The following is a 20,442-nucleotide window of genomic DNA, read 5'->3' as shown; positions in this document are numbered from 1 at the left end:
TGAGATAACTGTTCTTGAATCAATTTGTTGAAAAAACACGAACATGAAAGCATGGCTGAATGACTTTACAAGTGTGAAAAACGTGTCCATATTAAACTTAGAAAGATTTTAAAAAACCAAATCCGAGACCCCACGTCCTTTAGATCTTTAATGGTGGCACTAATCATCACCATCCGTCCCCCAGGATCTGATTTTGGTTTTGATTTAATATCTTGTGGGGGGAGGCAGAGGGAAGTCGCAGGGGCTTCCAGTTACCCTTTTAAGCTTCCCCACTACAGTAGCTCTTACCCCACAGGCCAAGGACCCAACTGCCAAGTTCTGCTCTCATGGCCTGCGGAACTGACCACCAATTGCATCCACAGACCCACGGGACCCGCTGTAAGCCAGACTTGAGTTAGGACTCCATTTATGACCTCCTGCCTCCACTCCGTATGCCTCAGCTTTAAAGGGGGTTTTTGATGACTTCAGGCTTATGACTATCAATGTCAACTCAGGCCCTGTGTTCAGTAGTCCTTGAAATGTCTGGGTATTCCTCTTTCCTCAGTGTCCAGTCACCTGAATAAATGGCCCCTTTGAGGAATGACTAGGAATCAGTACAGTGTACACTTGCCACCGTGTTCCAGGGTCCTTCCTCCTGGGACGTGGCCATCTCTTCAATCAATGAGTTCCAGATGTGAAATTTGGCTCAAGTCTGGGAACTGAGCAAGGCATCATGATTCTTTATTCGGGTGATGGCCCTCGGCCTCCTACTCCTCCAGTCATGACTTCTTTTGATTGTGGATATTCAGCAGCAGCTCTGCTGGCTGCCCATCTGTTTTGTCCCTAGAGACACCATGTTCTATTAACCATTTCTATTTCCACATGTCCCTATGAATCAACCTCCCTTGGCTGTCCCACCAACCTTGCTGATTTTTCATGATAAATGCAGCCTCCTACTTCCCCATGATTAAGCACTGCCACCTGCCTCTATTACTTTCAGTGGGGCCCCCATCATCCCCATCACTCTTAAGGAGCCCAGCCTGTGACTGCCTCTCCAACTGTCACCCCCAGCCTGCAGAGGAGAGCCACTGCTGAATTTCTTCTTGATACTGGTGTCCTCACCAGCACGTTCCTGCTGGCCTTGCTGAATGACGTTTCCTCTGAGCCTTCCCAAGTAGCATCACCGTCTGCTGGGTCTTCTGGCCTCATTGAATGTACCCATTCCAGTCTGTCACCTCCCTGAACCTTTTTATTCCTTCCTCTACCACCTGCCAGAGCAACTTGGGAACTTCCACTTCATTCAGTGCAACTCAGTGCTTTCTCCAGGCATCTCAGTGACACCCTGGCGTCCCTTGAGATCCTTGCCACGGCATTAAATCCTATGTCCCAAGAAAGGGTCCCCAAGTTAATGAATTCTTCCTTGTCCAGTTTTATATTCTGTTCTTCTTGATCAAAAACTCTCAAAATCCAATCCCAGAGGTACCCCCCCACCCCAGCTCCCACAGTACATGCTGGGTAAATCTGGCAGCTCCATTGGGGTATCATATCTCTCCTTGCTTATCAGGCCCAACACGTCCTCAGGCAGGTCATGCTGAGATTTAACCCTGGTTATCAGCCTGGCAGCCAAGTGAGAAGGTGGGGCAGCTCCTGAGCAGAAACCTGCTGTCTTGTCAGAGAGAAGATGCTGCAGTGTCTTCTTGCATGGGAGGAGAGCTGGCTCTTAATGGAAGCCTGGACACCTCTGCAACTCTGAGGGTTCAGGAGACTCCGCAGAGCCAGGTCCTTGGGGGTATCCCTCCAGGTGTCTCCTTCCCATGTGTCACGTCCCAGGTTTTCTCAACCAGGACTCTGACCCTGGTGTAACCACCTGGCCTTGGCAAAGCATTGAAATGTCTCTGGAGCTCAGTGACTCCAACTGCTAAGTCCAGCGTTTGCTCCTCAGCTGGTCCACTCGTCATGGTGGTGATAAGGGCCTCTTTGTAAGCTACCAAGAGGCCCTCTGGCTCTCCACTTAGCTCTTGGGTGGTCGTTAACTCCTTTTTCAGTATTCCTGTACAGGGCATCAGTACAACTTAGTAACAACCAGCCAACTCCACTGTCCTTGTAAGCATTGTTTCTCCCTATCTTTCACTGCCCGAATCATCACACCAGCAAAGATGCTACCCTCAGGACATTTTCCTGGGACACCACACGTGGAATCTTCAGTCACCCTGTGTCAGACATTAGCCATGCCCCACATTCCACTTGGGATGGGATGGTCCCTGCCAGGCAGGTGGGGAGTTACCCAGTCCCAAACCCCATTGTGCCACCTGCTTTTCCAGACTATTTCCCAGCACAGAGTGTTCCAGCGCAGGTTCCCTGAGAAGCAGATGCTAGGATGGAATCAGATATGCCGAAGATTTATTTGGGAAAACACTGTTGAAAGATAAAGCAGAGAGTACAACTGTAATTTCACAAGGTTGTTAACTATCATAATCTTAATTTAAAAAAAATAATAAAAAATTTTAAAAAAGATAAAGCAGAGAGGGAGCAAGAGAATGTGTGGAGAGCTCAGAGCAGAGTGCATGTCTGGCACCTGTAAAAGGAGCAAAGGGCAGGAAGGAGACGGGGCTGGAGTCCGGCCCTGAGGAAATCTTAGCCATGCCGGTGGGGAGGCTGTGTTAATGATGCTTGAATCACCTTCCATGTTTGATTGCTGAAAGGACACACAGGACTCCAACAGTTTACACTCATAGTTTTTTTGTTTTCTTTTGGTTTTAGACTTTTTTTTGAGCAGTTTGAGGTTCACAGCAAAATTGAGCAGAAGGTACAGAGATTTCCTCTCTAGCCCTCCCCACACTCATGCACAGCCTCCTCAGGTCAACATCCCCCACCAGAGGGGTACATCTGTTATGATGGATGAGCCTGCACAGACACACCTTATCACCCAGAGGCCACAGTTGACATGAGGGTTCACTCCTAGCACAGAACAGTGTTTATAGGCAAAGGATAAGGTACAGTAACAGCAGAAGTTCTGTGAGGAAGAGCGCTGGAGCTCTCAGGACCTCCCCTGCTCGGTAGCACAGGATGCGCTTTGTCTCCAGATCTCAAACCATCATCGACTATGCACTGAGAGTGAGCTGACCATGTAAGCATATTCCAGCTCCATGACCAGCCTTGATGTTTGAAATCCCCAAGGCTCCATCAAAGAAATGATTATTAAACAGTGCTGACAAGCTGGTATGTCCTGCTCCCCAAACGATCCACAGACCAGTAGCCATAAAATGTCATTTAATATCTTCCATGGTGTTGGCCAAGGGTCACCATCATGCTGCAGGCAGCTCTTTAGGTAAGCATGCAGCCATTCTGGACCATGCCACGCAGGAGCCCCAGAGCAAAGGTTGCTCATTGTAGGAGGCCCATATCGGGTAGAAATGGCCTGGCTCTAGCAGCTCTGCCATGCTCACTTAGCGGCTAGAAGCAGCCTGGGAAGAGCACGACACTGGCATGAATGCTGTGCTGTATCTTAGGGTGCAGCAGCTGGAAGCTGTCAGCCAACTACGCTCCTCACAGCTGGAGATCTGAGAGGCATGGCTAACAACAGGCACTTCAGGAAAAGTTTCTAAAATCTCCCCCCAACTCTTGTGTGGCCGCTGTTTCTCTCTCTAGTCTTACCTCTTGCATATCTTAAACTCTCCAGCCATCCTGAACTGCTTAAAGTTCCTGGAATAAAAGTCATGTGCTGTCTCACCTCTGGGCCTTTGCACATGACCCTTAGCCAATGATATTACTTTTTTCTTCTACTTCCTCTCCCTAACTTCTATTCATTCTTCAGGTTTCAGTTCAGAGGCCACTTCCATGAGAAAACTTTCTTGTTCCCCAGCCCCAACTCTATGCTCCTGTAGCATCCTGTCCTCAGCCCTAAGGTAGCACTCAACACACTATTGTAATAGAATTTGTCTGTGTCTTCCATTAGACCACAAAATCTGTAACGGTAGACACTATGTCACATTGAATTTTGCCTAGTACCTGCCACAGAGTAGATGCTTAATAAATATTTGCTGACCAACTACTGGATAATTGTACCCTATTGAATTGCTTAGAATACCTGGGGTTAAGAAGAGAAAGTAAAATCAATGATCATCCAACTCAATGTTTCCTTACATCCCATGGAGACATACATGTCCTGAAGGGACAATCTTTCTGGGTTAGAATCCACAAATCTGCTATGTTGAGCTGTCCAACCTTTCTGGTCTGGGCAGCTCTGATGACAAGGCACTCCTCCTTGGGTGGCCTGGTCTTTTGAGCTCCCTGGTTGATGTGCCCCAATTCATTTAGGAAATTCTGGACAAGGATTGAGTGTGCGTGGGGGAATACGTCTTTCTACTTTCCCTCCCATAAGATAATCTACCATAATTTTACCATAGTTGGTTACGCAAGATGCCTGGGGAAAGAGCTTGTCATTGCTTCTTCAAAGAAATCTTCTTCTTCCTTAAATTTTGCTCCATTTTGCAGACTGAAAAACAAAGAGCTCCATAAATACCCTGGGGTGCACCAGTAAATTTTGCTGAGCCTCATGTCTTTAGAAGTCGTGTCTCAGAAATACAACTAAAACATTTAGCTCCTTCTGGGTACAATTTAGGGAAAGAAGATATAGGAAAGAGTGGCAGAGAGCTGGTGTTTGTGGGCTGGGATGTGGGCCAGGTGTTTTACATAAGCGATCTCATTTAATTCTCCCTACAGCCCTAGGAAATAGGTTTAATGATCCCCTCCTGTTTTGTTTTTTTTTTTTTGGTTTGGTTTTTTGTTTAACCAAATGATACTCTTACCCGGGTCTCAGGAGAAACAAGTGCTTGATGACCCTCCTAGGGGTCATTCTAAAGAAACAGGGTCTGTCAGGAATTCAATTTGCATCTTCTTGTAGCCACTCGGGTACAACAGGAAAAGTAGCTCCTCTTTCCAGCATAGTTTGCAGAATAGTAAGTAGAACGTGTGGCAGAAAAGACAGAGTGGAAAGGAAAGCAGTGTGCTATTTTCTTTTGTTTGTAGCTATCATTTCAAATTGCCCAGCAGAGGGCTTCGACTTTGCATCTTCATTTGTGGCTTAGAAAAAGATTCTGTTAAGTGACTGCCAAAGATTTTAGATTGAGAAAAAACCCAAAAAGTCTGAAAATAAGGTTTTCCGTGTAACAGTTTTCTTGAGATATAATTCGTACATCATACAATTCACCCACCTAAAATGTACAACTCAGTGGTTTTTAGTATACAAACAGACTTGTGCAGCCATCACTACGATCAATTTCAGAACATTTTCATGAGTCCACAAAGAAACCTTGTACCCTTTTGCAGTTACTCCCAATTCCTGCCCCTCCACCACCGCCCTAGGCAACCACTAATCTACCTTCTGTCTCTATGGATATGCCTATTCTGGACGCTTCCTATAAATGGAATCATACAATATGTGGTCTTTTGTGATGGCTTCTTTCACTCAGCATAATGTTTTCAAGCTTCATCTATGTTGTAGTATGGATTAATACTTCACTTCTTTTTATGGCTGAATAATCGTCCATTATATGGATATACTTTTTTAAAAAATAGCTGCTTTTATTATAAAAGTAATGAAAATTTTACAGCAGAAAAATGATAAGTATAGACATAAAGAAAATAAAAATCACCCATAATCCCACCACACAGGAATAGCCACCATTTAGATATCTTTTGTTCTGGATTTTAGTCTATGCATATATATTTGTAAATGGGACCATACTGTGTGTACTGTTTGTGCAACGTGGATTTTTTTATTGTGGTAAAATATACATAATATAAAATTTACCATTTTAACAATTTTTAAGTGTACAATTCAATGACCACCATTCATCTCCAGAACTTTTTCATCTTTACAAACTGAAACTCTCTACCCACTAAACAATAACTCTCTGTTCCTTCCTCCCCCAGCCCCTGGCAACCACCATTCTGCTTTCTGTCTCTATGAATTTGACTACTCCAGATACCTCACATAAGTAGAATCACATATTTGTTTTTTTGCGATTGTATTATTTTATTTAGCATAATGTCTTCAAAGTTCATCCATGTTGTAGCATGTGTGAGGATTTCCTTCCTTTCTTTCTTTCTTTTTTTTTTTTTTTGGGTGAGGAAGATTGGCCCTGAGCTAACATCTGTGCCAATCTTCCTCTATTTTGTATGTGGGACACTGCCACAGCATGGCTTGATGAATGGTGTGTATGTCCACGCCCAGGATCTGAACCTGCAAACCCCGGGCCACCGAACTGGAGTGCATGAACTTAACCACTATGTCACCGGGCTGGCCCCTCCTTCCTTTTTAAGGCTGAATAATATTCCATTGTATGTATATACCGCATTTTGTTTATTCATCCATTGATGGACACTTGGGTTGCTTCCACTTCTTGACTACTGTGAATAATGCTGCTATGAACACGGGTGTAGAAATATTCTTCAAGACCCTGCTTTCAGTTCTTTGGGGTATATACTCAGAAGTGGAATCGCTAGATCATATGGTAATTGTTTCATTTTTTGAGGAACCACCATAGCAGCTGCACCATTTTACATTCCCACCTGCCATGGACAAGGGTTCCAATTTCTCCACAACTTTGTCAATACTTGTTATTATCTGTCTTTTTTATTACAGCCACGCCATGAGTGTGAAGTGATATCTCATTGTGGTTTTGATTTGCATTTCCCTAATGACTATTGACTGAGCATCTTTTCATGCGCTTACTGGTTTATTACATCTTTCTTGGGTCCTTTGCCCATTTTTGAATTGGGTTATTTGTGTTTTTATTATCAATTTGTAAGACTTCTTTATGTACTTGGTATATAAGTCCCTTATCAGATAAATGATTTGCAAATATTTTCTCCCAGTTTGAGGGCTGTCTTTTTGTTTGTTTTTTGTGGGGTTTTTTTGGTGAGGAAGAGCACCCCTGGGCTAACATTTGTAGCCAATCATCCTCTTTTTGCTTGAGGAAGATTGTTACTGAGCTAACGTCTATGCCAATCTTCCTCTATTTTGTATGTGGGATGCCACCACAGCGTGGTTTGATGAGCGCTGCTAGGTCCACACCCAGGATCTGAACCTTTGAACCCTAGTCCACCAAAGCAAAGCATGAAAACTTAACCACTACACCACGGGCTGGCCCCCTCTTTTTTGCTTTCTTGATAGTGTTCTTTGAAGCACACAAGTTTACAAGGAAGTAACTCAATATTTGATAAATGGGCCATAGGACTGGAAATCATCAAACCTGATATGCCTAAAATGTGACTGTTTGTTTTTCTTAAGATGTATTTTTATCTAGATTTTTCATGACTTACTGTCCTTGTCCAAATTTTAGGGCTTTTGTTTAAGGCAGACAATGACGTACAATCATGTCATCTTAAATTGAAATACACAATTTAAAATTTAGCAGTCCTGTGGTGGGTGTTGTCCTCACATCACAGAGGGAGAAACTGAGGCACTGAGAGTGGGCCAGATTCCCGATTCTAGCACCTGGTCGATGTTACCTTTAAGCAAGTTACCAGGTTGTTGGGAGAACCAAGGAAGTCAATGACTATAAAACCTCCATCATAAACAGCCAAGAAAGAACCTCACTGAAGATCACAGTGAAGGGCCTTGTTCCCAGTCACACAGCTAACAAGCCGTAGATCTGGGGCTGGGACATGGCTTCAGGCCTCAGAGACTAAGACTCATTTAGGGTTTTTGTTTAAAATGCAGATTATGAGGAAGGGCCTAAAAACACTTATTTCAATACAGCAGACCTGCCATTGTGAGTTTGTAAAAACTGCCTTAGGATAAAACGTGGCCTAATGATACCTTGACCATGGTTTACAGTCATAAAAGGCATCCTCCTCCCACTCCCCAACCCACCTTCCTGCCTACCCTACCTCGGCTGTTTCTTCCTACCCTTTCATTCTCAGAGGACAGACCTTTTCTTGAACTCATCTCCAAATTGATAGTGACCCACCCCGCAGGTGTTGACAACAGGACCAGTTGTTTTTCCTCTTCTTAGAAGGCAGATCAGATTGTGCTCAGAAGGCACAGGAGGGGTTAAGTTAGCTACGAAGGAGGGATGACTTTGTAAAATTGAATTTTTTACCCTCTGCTCAAACCCTGCTCCCCCTCCTACCTCAAAAGTGGCAGCACCTAATTATCCGAGGCATAAAGTTGGTATCACCAATGATATGAGAAACTGAGGCACAGAGAATTAAGAAATGAACTTGCTGGGCCAGCCTGGTGGCACAGTGATTAAGTTCACAGGTTCCGCTTTGGCAACCAGGGTCCGCATCCCAGATGCAGACCTACTCGCCACGTGTCAAACCATGCTGTTGCAGGCATCCCACATATAAAGTAGACAAAGATGGGCACGGATGTTAGCTGAGGGCCAGTCTTTCTCAGCAAAAAGAGGATTGGCAGCAGATGTTAGCTCTCAGGGCTAATCTTCCTCCAAAAATAATAATAAAATTTTAAAAAGAAATAAACTTTCCTGAGGTTATACAACCGGTAAGCAGAATCCCACCCAGGCCTTGGGGCTCCAGAGCCCACCCCCTGAAGCTCTAGGGTGGCAACTAGACCCTCTCTCCTGGCCTTTGCCTGCCTGACTGCCCAACAAGCTTCCTCCTCATTCCCAGGACTGCCATCTTGTCACACTCTGATCCATTTCCCACATTTTTGTTCTCCAACAAACGGAAACATGCCATCCCCATTAGGTAGAACCCAACTCCATCCTCCCAGGCTCTTAGCAAGCCCACCTGCTTAGCTTGGCCTCTGTGTCCTGCTCTGTCCTCATCTGGGTCTACCATCTCTTTACTTTTCAGTTCCTGGAATTCACCCATGTTGTATTTTCATTGCTTAATTACCCCCCTCCCCACCCTCCATAAATTCCTGGAAAGAAAGGATTGGAGCTCAGGAACATTTGTTAAGTGAATTATTGAAAAGCAACAGTGGTTTATAACTGCAGAGTGTTAGAGACAGGAGTTGTGAAATCTTTCCCCGGACTTCTTTCAAAACCGGATGAATCCTCATCCAGAGTCTCCTAACACTTCGATCGGGGTACTCGATCATCTCGTGGTGTCACTGTCGATTTCTGTCTGTGTCCCCCAGCGACTGGTTCTGTAATTCTCTCCCAGCTCCCTACACGGTCTCGGGTCGAAAGAGCTGAGCCGAACAGCTGAGACGCGGCCCTAAACGACTAACTTCGCGACCTCTCAAGGTCCCTCCGCCCAGCTCCACGCAGCCCCGGTCCTGACGTCCGGGAGGCGCGGGCTCCGCGGCGGGCGAGCGCCGAGCGATGGCGGGACGAGCTGCGGGGCTCCTTGGGCCAGCCCTCCGAGGAGGGAGGGGACGCCTCGCCGGAGCAGCGTAGGCTTTGCAGCCCTGAGAAACCGACTTGGAGCTGAGCCCCCTCGGGTAACGTGACCGCGCACCAGGGCTTCCTCCCGCGCCGGGCCCACAGGTGCCGCCTCCCAGTCCCGCCGGCCTCCCTCTGCCCCTCGGAACGAACAGCCTGCAGCGCCCGCAGCTGCAGCGCGGGCCGCGAGACGCGCGCCGGGAGCCGGGCCGCCGGGCCGCGGAGCCCGCGCTGCCCCCCCGCGCTCCGCCGCCGAGCCTCTCGGCGCGGCCTCCCTCCCCGCCCGCCCTCGGGCCGGGCCCGGGGCCGGGGCGGAGGGGCGCGGCGCCCGCGGGGCACCCTCCCCGGGCGGCGCCGCGCCGGGCCCGCCTCCGCCGGCCGCGCCGCGCCGGGCCGCGAGCTCCGCATTCGAACCTCCCTCGCAAAGACAGTCTCCGCCCCACAATGCACCGCGGCGGGCAGCCTTTGAAAAAGCGGCGCGGCTCGTTCAAGATGGCGGAGCTCGACCAGTTGCCTGACGAGAGTGAGTAGCCGCTCGGAGCACCCCCCCGCCGCCCCCGGCCGCCCGCCCCCGCGCTGCTGCGGCCGAACCGGGTCGCCGAGCCCCGCGCCGGGCACGGGGGCCGACTGGCAGCGCCCCCGCGGCCCCGGGTCCTCGCACCCCGGGGCTGCCGCCGCGTCGCCGCCTTTGTTATGGTGTCGGTGCGCTGCTTTCTGGGCTGCGGGAGCGCCGGGGCCGGAAGCCGAAAGCCGGGGCGCAGCCCGTGCCGGCGGAGGCGGCGCCGCGCCCCTGGCCCGCGCCGGGCAGGCCGAGGCGGGGGCAGAGCGGCCGCGGCCCGGGGCTGCCGGCGCGGAGGCGCCCGGCTTACGTAAGCCGCCGGCCGGGCGCCCCCCTCGGGCCGCGGCCCCCGGCGGTCCCGTCCCGGGCGCTGCCCTCAGGCACCCGGGAGCCGCGCCTGCTCCCCTCCCTCCTCTGGGTGTCCAGCCGGGAAGCGTTTCCGTGTCAAAGGGCTGGCCCCTTCCCCGGGGACCACAGGTGGCCACGGACCTTTGCGGGAGGGTCCGACGGGCACGCGAGCGCGCAGGCAGCCCCCAGCCCGCGCCTCCCGCCCGCGCGCGCGTCTGCAGGCGCTCGGGGGTCCCTGGCGGCGCGGGGGCGACCCTGCCGCGTGCATGCCCTGTCCCCTCCCTGACACCCACCCTGTCACTCCCCCTGCGTCTCGGACGCGGATGCTCACCTGGGTTTAGCAAGTGGAAGCACTCATCTCACAGCTTCAGGGCAGAGCGCGTAATTTTGTGATGTGCAGTGTTGTCGAAGGTAAACAAAAAAGGCGGCTGTCTTGGTTAATGACAGGAAGGTCCCCATCCACGCTCACTCTCCCGTTTACGGATAGGTGTCGTTTGTGAGAGTTTTAGTGTAACACAAGCAAGAGGGTCCATGTTCAATCCGTCCGTGCGAGAGGCCCGTCGACACTTTTACAGTGAGGGCTGAAGACAGCCGAGTCCGTGTTCTTTGTGGGGTCAGCCACTCTTCATGTGTCGTAAACTTGAACCAACAGCTGAAGTTGTTCAAGTTGGTGAAAAGTTGAATGGAAGGCGTTGGTGTTTTAAATTTGCTCTAGGCCAGCGCTGAGTTCCGGTGGACCTTTCCGGGGATCGAGCTGTGCTCTTTTGCAGTGTCCAGTACGGTAGCCACGAGGCCCGTGCGCTGTGGAGCTCCAGGTGAGCCTAGGGTGACTGAGGACCTGAATTGTAAGTTTCGCTTGGTCTTCGTTAATTTAAGTTTCAGCAGTCACGTGTGGCTGGTGGCTACTGTATGGGACAGGGCGCAGCTGGAGAGCGTCCGTGAGTTTGGTCGTTTCTTGTTTGGAGGCTCCCGCACGAGGGTGGGCCTGCTCAGCACAGGGCGCTTGTCTGGAAATCCTTGCTGTCTTGATCATGAAGACGTTTGGTCACCTCTCAGAAGTCACCGCCGCCAGAGCTTTATTTTGGTTGCTGTAGTCATTCTCTTGAAGGGAAAGGTGTTTTAAGTGGCTTTCTTATACCTGTCATTTGGAATGTTTGCTCTCACCATTGGGCGTTAATTGAGGACTTAGTGTGGTTCTTCGTGGAGGCTTAGGAGTCATACTAGGGTTCAAATTCCAGTTGCATTCTGAAACTGTGGAAGTCATCACTGATACTGCTTTGTAACATCTCTGGTAGTTGGGAGGGTGTGAGCGTGCATGTTTGTGTGTGTGGGCCTGCATGTTTGTGTGCTGGTGTCTTGCTGAGCTTGACCCCGGCTCATTGAAAGCAAGGATCACCTTACCTGGTCTGTCACAGAGTACCACAAATCAGGTACACGTAAATACTTACATGGAATTTAATGCAGAGTAAGAGGCTTTATTAATGAAACTGGAGCAAAGTCTTGAAAAGGGAAAGTGATTTCAATTTAATACCGGAAATAGCAACATGTTTCTTTGCCAAGTTTAGTCAAGGGGGCTACCTAATAAGCCAGTAGCCCGTATAACGTTATCAATGATAAAAGCTACCATTACTTGAGTACTTACTGCGAACCAGATGCTGTGCAAAGCATTTTACATACATTTGCTCATTTAATCCTCATTTCAGTTGAGCTAAGTCCTCTTAGGAGTCTGATTTTATAAATGGGAAACTGAGGCTGTCCTCAGCCCAGACCTTTCCTCCGAGCTCCTAGACGTGATATCTCTTGCCTGTTTCACATCTCCTCCTGGATGCCTCAGAGGCCCCTCAGACTTCCTGGGTTCTAGATCTCCCTCCTGGTCCCGCCCCAGGACAGAGGTCCTTCCAGTGGCTTCTGTCTTAATGAGTGTCTCCGCTGTGCATTCAGCTGAGACCTAGAGGGTGTCTTCAGCACTTGCCTCTCTTTCACTTCCCATATTTAAGTCTTTACTAAATCTTGTAACTTTTACCTCCTAAATGTCTCTCAGTTCTGCCTGCTTCTCACCATCACCCTAGCCCAGGCTGTTACCATCTCTTCTGTACTAATCACTCAGCCTCCTGTTAAGGCATCACCTCCTCCCCTCAACCCACACGCAGCCAGAGTGGTCCTTGCAGAATGTATGTGTCTCCTGCTGCTTAAAACACCTCAGTAGCTACAAGACCCTGTGTGGTCTGGCCACTCCCCACCTCTCCAGCTTCACTTTGTACCTCTCTTCCTCGCCTTCCATCCCTTTGAGCTAACTCAGACTTTTTTATTCCCTGCACTCACCAGGCTTTCTTTGTTATAGGGCCTTTGCACATGCTGTTCTCGCTACCTGGAGGGCTCTTCCTTCTCCTCACTTCCAGTTAACTTCTACTTACTCCTTTAGATTCCTCTGTAAGCTTTTTCAGAGAGCTATGTTCTGTCCTCCTTGACAACGGTTACACCCTCTTGTTAAATCTTTTCATACCACTCTAACTTCTTAGTGGTGGCTGTCACCGTGCAGCTTTGCATTTGTTAATGTGTGTTTGGTTAGCTTTGGTTAGAAGCCGCACAGAGAAGCACCATTTCTCTTTCTTCAGGCTTGCATTCCCCTTCCACGTGGAACCTCTGCTTGACTTCTCTCATGTGTTTTCATACCCCTCTTCCCGTGCCCCCGTCTTCCTTGAATATTCTAAATGTTCTCCCTCAGGGCTTTTTTACCTCCTGCTTCTTCCCAGCTTGGAGCTTTGGCCTGCTCTCTCCTGGCTGGTCCTTTTCAGGTGTGACCTCAGAGAAGCCCCCCTCACAGCCCTGCTGAAGTTGCTCCCCCACCTTGCCATCACCTTGTTTGTTTTCTTTATAGCCACTGCCCGAGTACAGTTCTCCTTTTATGGACTTGTTTATTGTGTGTCTCCTCCCACTAGAGGGTCAGCTCCCTGAGAGCAGAGGCTGTGTCTCTATTTTCCCTCGGGTAACCCCAGCTCCTAGAAGAGTGCTGTGGAGGCATTCAGTGAGTATTTGTTGAATGAATGAATGGACATACCCAGTTACAGCAGGATTCTAACTTAATGAAATTCACTTGCCTGTAAAATCTGTGTTCTTAACCTTATGGTGGTTTTTTTTTTTTTCCTTCAGGAAGTTTCGCCCTGAGCTAGTATCTGCTGCTAATCCTCCTCTTTTTTTCCTGAAGAAGACTGGCCCTGAGCTAACATCCATACCCGTCTTCCTCTGTTTTATATGTGGGATGCCTACCACAGCATGGCTTGACAAGTGGTTCATAGGTCCTCGCCCAGGATCTGAACCGGCGAAGCCCGGGCTGCTGAAGCAGAGTGCCTGAACTTAACTGCTGCGCCACTAGGCTGGCCTCACCTTATAGTTTTTTGATTGATTATAGTAATACAGTAAGCATGATATAAAAATTAGCCATGTGCTCTCTGCATTGTTCTCTAAGTGCTTTTACATAGATTAACTCATTTAATCCCCATTTTACAAATTAATCAGCACAGAGAGCTTAAAGTAACACAGCGAGAAAGTAGCAGAGCCAAGATTCAAACACAGCTCAGCTCGATCTGTGCTCTTAACCACTGTGCTGTGCTGTCTCTCAAAAGAGGAAAAAGGGAGTAGGTCAGAATCCCGAAGATATAGTTCTTGCCTTCATGGAGCAGGAATAGATGTCCTTGCGGCTCACGCCTCTTCTTTCAGATCTCTGCTCAAATATCACCTTTCAGAGAAGCTAATAGTGAGCACCTTATAGAAAAGTAGTCGTCCCTCCCTCAACCGCCACCCCACATTCTGTATCCTTATTACCCTGCTTTGTTTTTTCTGGTAACACTTATCACTTGATGTGTGTGTGTGTCTCCCCCCATAGAATGTAAATTCCCTGAGCGCAGGGACTTTGGCTGCTCTGCATGCTGTCTATCCCTGTGTCTAGAGCGGGGACTGGGATGCAGTCAGCGCTCTGCATACTCACCAGAAGAGTGAGTGCTTACTGCTTTTTCTCTGATGACCAGACTTCTCTTGGTCGCTTCATCGACATGTGCCCTGTCTGCTACTGCTGCTTCCCACTTGTGTTGTACTGTTGGAGGCTTTTTAGCAAGACTTCATGGCATCTCTCCCCCACGGCTCCCCCAGCTTTCCTGCTTTTAGTCATTAAACTTCCGTTTGCACGCAGAAGCTAAGGTGTCCTGTAAACCCTGCTCCACGTCTAGGCAGGAGGGTAGGGTGAGCCCATTCAGAGTGGCGTCCATGTCGAGGGGCATCTGCTCTACAAGCCTCTCACTGCCCTGCAGAGGAAAAGGCAGTTGAGGGTTAGGGATCCGAGATGCATAAAAATATTTCACAGCTGGAACTGTGTTACTTCATGTTACTCCTCATTTAAAATCCATTGTTCATTTATAAAGGAGAATTAATGTCTTCTCTGATTTTTGTTCCTGGTTCATGTTCTTTCTTACTTTATCCCCTGAGAGCATCCTTTCTTTTTGTGTTTTCTGTAATATGATATTGGGCTGGCTCCTTAAAGATATTTGCACACATTTTGAACATGCTGTTTAAAAATTTCTTTTCTCAATGCAAGTAAACCAACCTTTCAAATAACATCACTACTGCCTGATCATAGATTATATTCTTTCAAACATAAATGGATGTCACAGTAACTGAGAAGTAGCTGGTTCTAAAATAAAACAAATTTTAAAGTGAAGAGTGATATGAAGTAATAATTTGACTATAGTAAAAGAAAAAGTGTTCAAAACGGTTTTTTAAAGTTAAAAGAGGGAGATTTTACTCATCTATAATTCCATGAATAATTTCTATTTTAGAGCATAGAAAGGGTTTTTTCTGTTAACTTCTTTTTTATTGAGATACAATTAACATGTAACATTGTGTTAGTTTTAGGTGTACCACATCATGCTTTGATATATGTATATATTACGAACTGATCACCACAGTAAGTTTAGTTAACACCCATCACAACACAGATTTTTTTTCTTGTGATGAGAACTTTTAAGATTTACTCTTTTAGCAACTTCCAAATATACAATACAGTATTGTTAACTGTAGTCACCATGCCGTGCATTATGACATCCCCAGGACTGACTTATCTTATAACTGGAAGTTTCTATCTTTTAATCCCCTTCACCTGTTTTGCCCACCCTCCTACCATTCGCCCCTGGCAATCAGCCAATTTGTTCTCTGTATCTATGAGTTCGTTTTTGGGGGGGTTTTTGTTAGATGCCACATATAAAGGAGAGAGATCATTCTTTATTATTTTTCAAATGACTTGAACTTCTTTGCAACATACGTGTCCAATCCTGAGATTTTTCAATTTAGTGTTCTCCTTCTTTCGTAAAAACTTCTTTCCCTATCCATTCTTTGACTTCCCCTCACCCCTAGATCCTACCCTTTATTCGTACCGGAACATGTAGCCTGGTGTTTCTCAAAGTGGGCCTGAGAGTTCCTTGCAACAGAATCTCCTGAGGGCCTTTGTTAATCGTACAGTTTCTGTGCGTCTGAGGAGCTTCCTGCTTATTCTGATACACTATGGTTTGCTTTAGTCAGTGCATCCCTTCAGCTGCATGCCAGCCCATCTTGGCTGTTCTGAACTCCCCTTTCCAGCTTGGATCTTTAAATGTTGCACATGCCTGCATTCTCGACTTCCAAGGGACTTCTTTCTTGCTGTGACAGTGCCTGGGTCATTTCCATTTTCTCTTATCCCCACTATATTATCCCCTTCTCATCTTTGCCTCAATAAATATCAGTTCACTTTCCCTTCTCCAGTGCCAGCATACTTCTGGATGAGGATCTAAAATTGTTTCTGTCCCTTACTCTTTCTTTTTCTTCTCTGTCTACATTTTTCTCTCTGGAAAGGTCTTTGGTTCTCACAACTTCAACAGGACTTCCAAATGTCTCTCTCCAGTTTTTTGCCGTATCTGAGTTCTGGTCTATAGCTTTAATTGTCTACTAGTTATTTCTGATGGAGCATCCCACCATCACTTCAAACTCAACACTGCTAAAGCTAAAAGGATGACTTTTACATTTAAACCAAGTTCTTTTTTTCTACTTTGATTGTGAAATAATATTGATTTGTTTTAATTGCAGGCTCTTCAGCAAAAGCCCTTGTCAGTTTAAAAGGTAAGAATCATAGCATGAATCTTTAGGTATGGCATAAGCTAGAAACTTAATTTGTTAAATTAATTTGGATACAGTGTTTCTCTTTTCTTTCTGAGTTATGATTCATTATATCTTTTAAATATTGATTTTCACTGATCGTAACTTTAAATTCATATGGAGAATTGGTCCTTGTTTTTTTCCTTAGAATTATTGATTGAAGAACTTTCTAACTAAACGTTCCTGACAGATCTTTGTAGAGTTAAAGCATTTATTAAACAAGTGTGCTATGCTATATTTTGCATAATCATTTATTTTTTAAGAATCTTGCCTTTTAAGTGATCATGCAAGTCTCTTGAAATAAAAGAATGATAGTTCTTTTCTTTTTCTGAGAAAAAAGTTAGACATGTTCCTTGGTCTTGCTGTCTGTTTCTGGAAGTACATTAGACCAACCCTCTCAATGTAATTTATTTGGAACTTTTACCTCTTGAGCAAGATTCTACTGGGTGAATAAATTTGGAACCAATCTAGATATTTTCAAAGGTTCATTAATACTTTGTTTTTAAAGCTACTGTGTGGTGCTTTCAATGGGTGGTTTACCAGAGTAAGTCCTGAGTACGTATCTTCCAGAATTACCCTAATTTATTTGCCTAGCAAGATCAACCGGTACATAGTACATAGTTGTGTATTCCAGTTGTAGGTCCCTCAGGTTGTGCTGTATGGGATGCTACCTCAGCATGGCTTGATGAACGATGCCAAGTCTGCACCCAGGATGCAAACCGCTGAAACCCTGGGCCACCAAAGCGGAGCACGAAAACTTAACCACTTGGCCATGGGTCCGGCCCACCACCTCTTTTCTTTTGTACTTCTTAAAATATATATCTGAAAAAGTATTCTGTTATTCTTTTTCTCCCAAAATTAAAACCATTCCTCTTTTAAAAAAAATATATACAAGTGATATAAATTTCTTATAGAAAAAAACCAAAATGCTGATGAGCAACTAGAAAGAAATAAAAATAACTATCTTGTCTATATTCCTCTCACTTTTCTGTCTCTATATAATTATATTGTTTTTATAAAAAATCTCTCCCTTATTTTCGTAATATATCTAATCAATTACTTGATGGGATTTTTTTCTAGTTGCATAGAACTCTGAAGACATTTCTTTGAATTAAGGAAAATAGAAACACCACACAGTTCATTTTTGGATATCAAGGGTTTCACATATCGAAGCAGAAAACATTGAGAAATTTGCCCTAAATTCAAGGTTAAAAGGAGCTTTTTCCATTGCCCTGCTTTCAGCCAGATTATATGTATGAAATAGTTCTCGGCAAGTTAGAATAGAGGAATTATTGAAAACCTTAAAGAAAGAAGCCACATGTTTTAATATGAAAATTTAGTACTTTCAAGATGTATTACCTTGTCACATTGTTTAGAGAGTTTGACCAAAAAATACAGAAGAGATTTTTCATTTGTAATAAACTAGAATTGTTATGGTCAGTATATTTTCTCCATATTGGTAAATATTTCAGGTATATTGCTGTCATTAAAAAGGCAATGTTCATAGTATGAAATTCTTTGAGCTAAACTTAAGTCTCATTAGTAATAATTATTTATTGCAGAGGGAAGCTTATCTAACACATGGAATGAAAAGTACAGTTCTTTACAAAAAACACCTGTTTGGAAAGGCAGGAATACAGCCTCTGCTGTGGAAATGGTAAGGAATTAGTTTTGTTTTGTTTTTTGACAATTTAGGATATGATAGCTAAATTATCTGTATTATTGTCATGTACAAGTTCTTACAGCATAGTAAAAATTTTCCAAGATTTTTCCACAACTCCAAACATGTGAGTCTTTTGGTGTCACTGAGCAATATTTGATCATATTTAGATAAATAATCTGTAGCCTGTAGAACCTAATCATCATTAAGCATTTGTTAAGTAACTGTAGTTTTTTTAAATAGGCAAAAACAGAAAAACAACCCCAATTCATACTTTTATTAAGTGTAAAAAATTTTACGTGGCTCTGATCCCTGCAAGAAGATATATAAATAAGTGGTAAGAAATTAAAATCTTGTGTAGGTCAAGGGAAAGTGCATTTAGAGGTGGAAAGTAGAGATAAGCATATAATTAGCATGGCTAATGATTTGGGGGGTGTCTGCTCCTCCCCTGCCCAGCTAGGTAGCCAGGATGTTTTAGGGGTCCATCATGGAACAAGCCTGGAGCTGGGATAGACAGCAGCCGTCACAGTAGCCAGGGCAGCTGGCCACAGTGACAGTGCAGGACTTTCCACACTCTGTCTGTTCTATCACAATCATTCTCTTCCTCCTCTCTGACCATGGTCAGGGCAGGGGAGCAGGATAGAGGGACTTCCTGTCAAGGCCATAGAGTATTGAGACTCTCAGTGGGTTCAGTTTCAAGGATCCATACCTCTAGCCTTGACCCAATTGGATGTTGCCCGTATATTGCTAGCCCTCTGCACTTGCTTCCCTTCCAACTAAGCACGAAATTCTGTCTTGAATGCTGGGAGAAGGATTTGAAAAAGATTGTGGGCACTATTGGGATATTGTTTCTCTTTTCCTTTATTAATTAAAGCCTCTGAACCTAGGATGAACTGTAAAATTTTTCATATTACAGACCCTTAAGTGTATGATGTACTTTGGGTACCTAAAAAAAAAACTTGGTTCTACAAGCACTTACTAAGTATCTGCTATAGGTATCTTGTATTTTTACTTACAAATGGAAATTCGGTTAACAATTTTTGACGGCAGATCTAGTATAATATTATCTACGTTTAGATTTACTCTCTAGCATGATGTAGTCACTTCATCCCAGCCCAGCCCTATGCAACAGACATATCGTGTGATGCATCCAACTGGTATTAATCCAAGCACCACATAATGAGAACTGGAATTTCCAGAACTTATTTTTGTCTCTTCACCGTTCAAGGCTGCTAGTATACCAAGGGTTCTAGTTTTAATCATCAGCTGGGTGTTTCATTTGTAAACAGATTGCATAAATATGTATCTTACTACTTTCTAAATCTGAGGTTATTTATATTTGACTTGGTGTGCTTTGTGTTACCCATACTTCGTCCTTCCACACTGCTGATAATCCAGAGTTAGCTGTGTTTTCCAAGTATAGAATTGTGTTTTGGAACAAAAATGGAAAGTGTTCAGCTTTTCATAAAATAAAAAAATTTCTGTCGTAGCCTTTTAGAAATTCAAAACGAAGTCGACTCTTTTCTGATGAAGATGACAGACAAATAAATACGAGGTCACCAAAAAGAAACCAGAGAGTTGCCATGGTTCCACAGGTATGTGTGTGCTAAAATTTTTGATTCATTGAAAGGAAGTGAGCAATTGCTCAGCATAATGAAGTTTATATTTATTATTCTATTACATTTTGAGTAACAAGTTCTTTTCTTTAAATCAGTGCTCCAGCTCAGCTCCTATTTTAGTTACCTAGAAAAGGCCATTATCTTATTAATGGACTTTAAACCAGAGTAGAAAGCCAATCCTCGGTCTTACAATGCTTGCTTTTAAGCATGGAGACAGTGGACATTAAGCAAATGGATTTGGCTATATGGAATCAGTTTGGAGTTTTGCGTGGAAATGAAAGGGGAAAAACATTTATTTTATCACTGAAGGAAATATATCGAAGACTTCCTTTATCCATAAGAGGAAAATACATAGCATGATATCATATCTTGTTTTTCCTTTTTGGTATATTTTAAAAAAATAATAGTAGACATGTGAGAATCAAAGGAATGAATGAAAATTGGGTAAGGAAATATTGACTTTAAGAATAACGTGATTTTTCTCCTATCAAATTTATAATTTTTGATATAATTATTCCCTACTTCCCTTTCATTTTTTTTCCCAAAAGTGTTATAAGATTTTCCAGTAGGATGGATCATAATAGAGGTGATTTTCTCAACCAAGGATTTGGCCTCAAATAAATTGAAGGTATGACTAGCAATATGCCCTACCGAAAAAAAAACTCTCCCAAATCTTACATACCTTTATGATCATTTCAAATAGTAAAATATATTCATATTCTGTAAAATGAACAGAAATGT

At 44.9% G+C, this 20,442-nt stretch overlaps 1 protein-coding gene across 5 annotated transcripts in view; it reads left to right on the top strand.

Moving 5' to 3' along the window:
* The first annotated feature begins 9,734 nt into the window (after positions 1-9,734).
* Positions 9,735-20,442, top strand: part of LIN9 (lin-9 DREAM MuvB core complex component) — a 92,630-nt gene continuing 81,922 nt past the window's right edge. The window contains exons 1-5 of one of the 5 annotated variants that reach the window (XM_044762789.2): positions 9,837-9,861; positions 10,961-11,060; positions 16,354-16,386; positions 17,985-18,079; positions 19,573-19,677. In XM_044762789.2, the coding sequence (XP_044618724.1) occupies positions 18,077-18,079; positions 19,573-19,677 (108 nt within the window). In that variant the 5' untranslated portion in view covers positions 9,837-9,861; positions 10,961-11,060; positions 16,354-16,386; positions 17,985-18,076. Of the gene's footprint in view, positions 9,862-10,960; positions 11,061-13,395; positions 13,662-16,353; positions 16,387-17,984; positions 18,080-19,572; positions 19,678-20,249; positions 20,330-20,442 lie in introns of those variants that run through there. The other 4 variants (XM_070501651.1, XM_070501652.1, XM_044762787.2 and 1 more) reach the window with 4 other exon arrangements.

This window comes from Equus asinus, chromosome 30, assembly GCF_041296235.1.
Source record: "Equus asinus isolate D_3611 breed Donkey chromosome 30, EquAss-T2T_v2, whole genome shotgun sequence".
NCBI lineage: Eukaryota > Metazoa > Chordata > Mammalia > Perissodactyla > Equidae > Equus > Equus asinus.
Note: the sequence above shows the minus strand (reverse complement) of the source record. Positions and strands in the feature narration are given on the sequence as shown.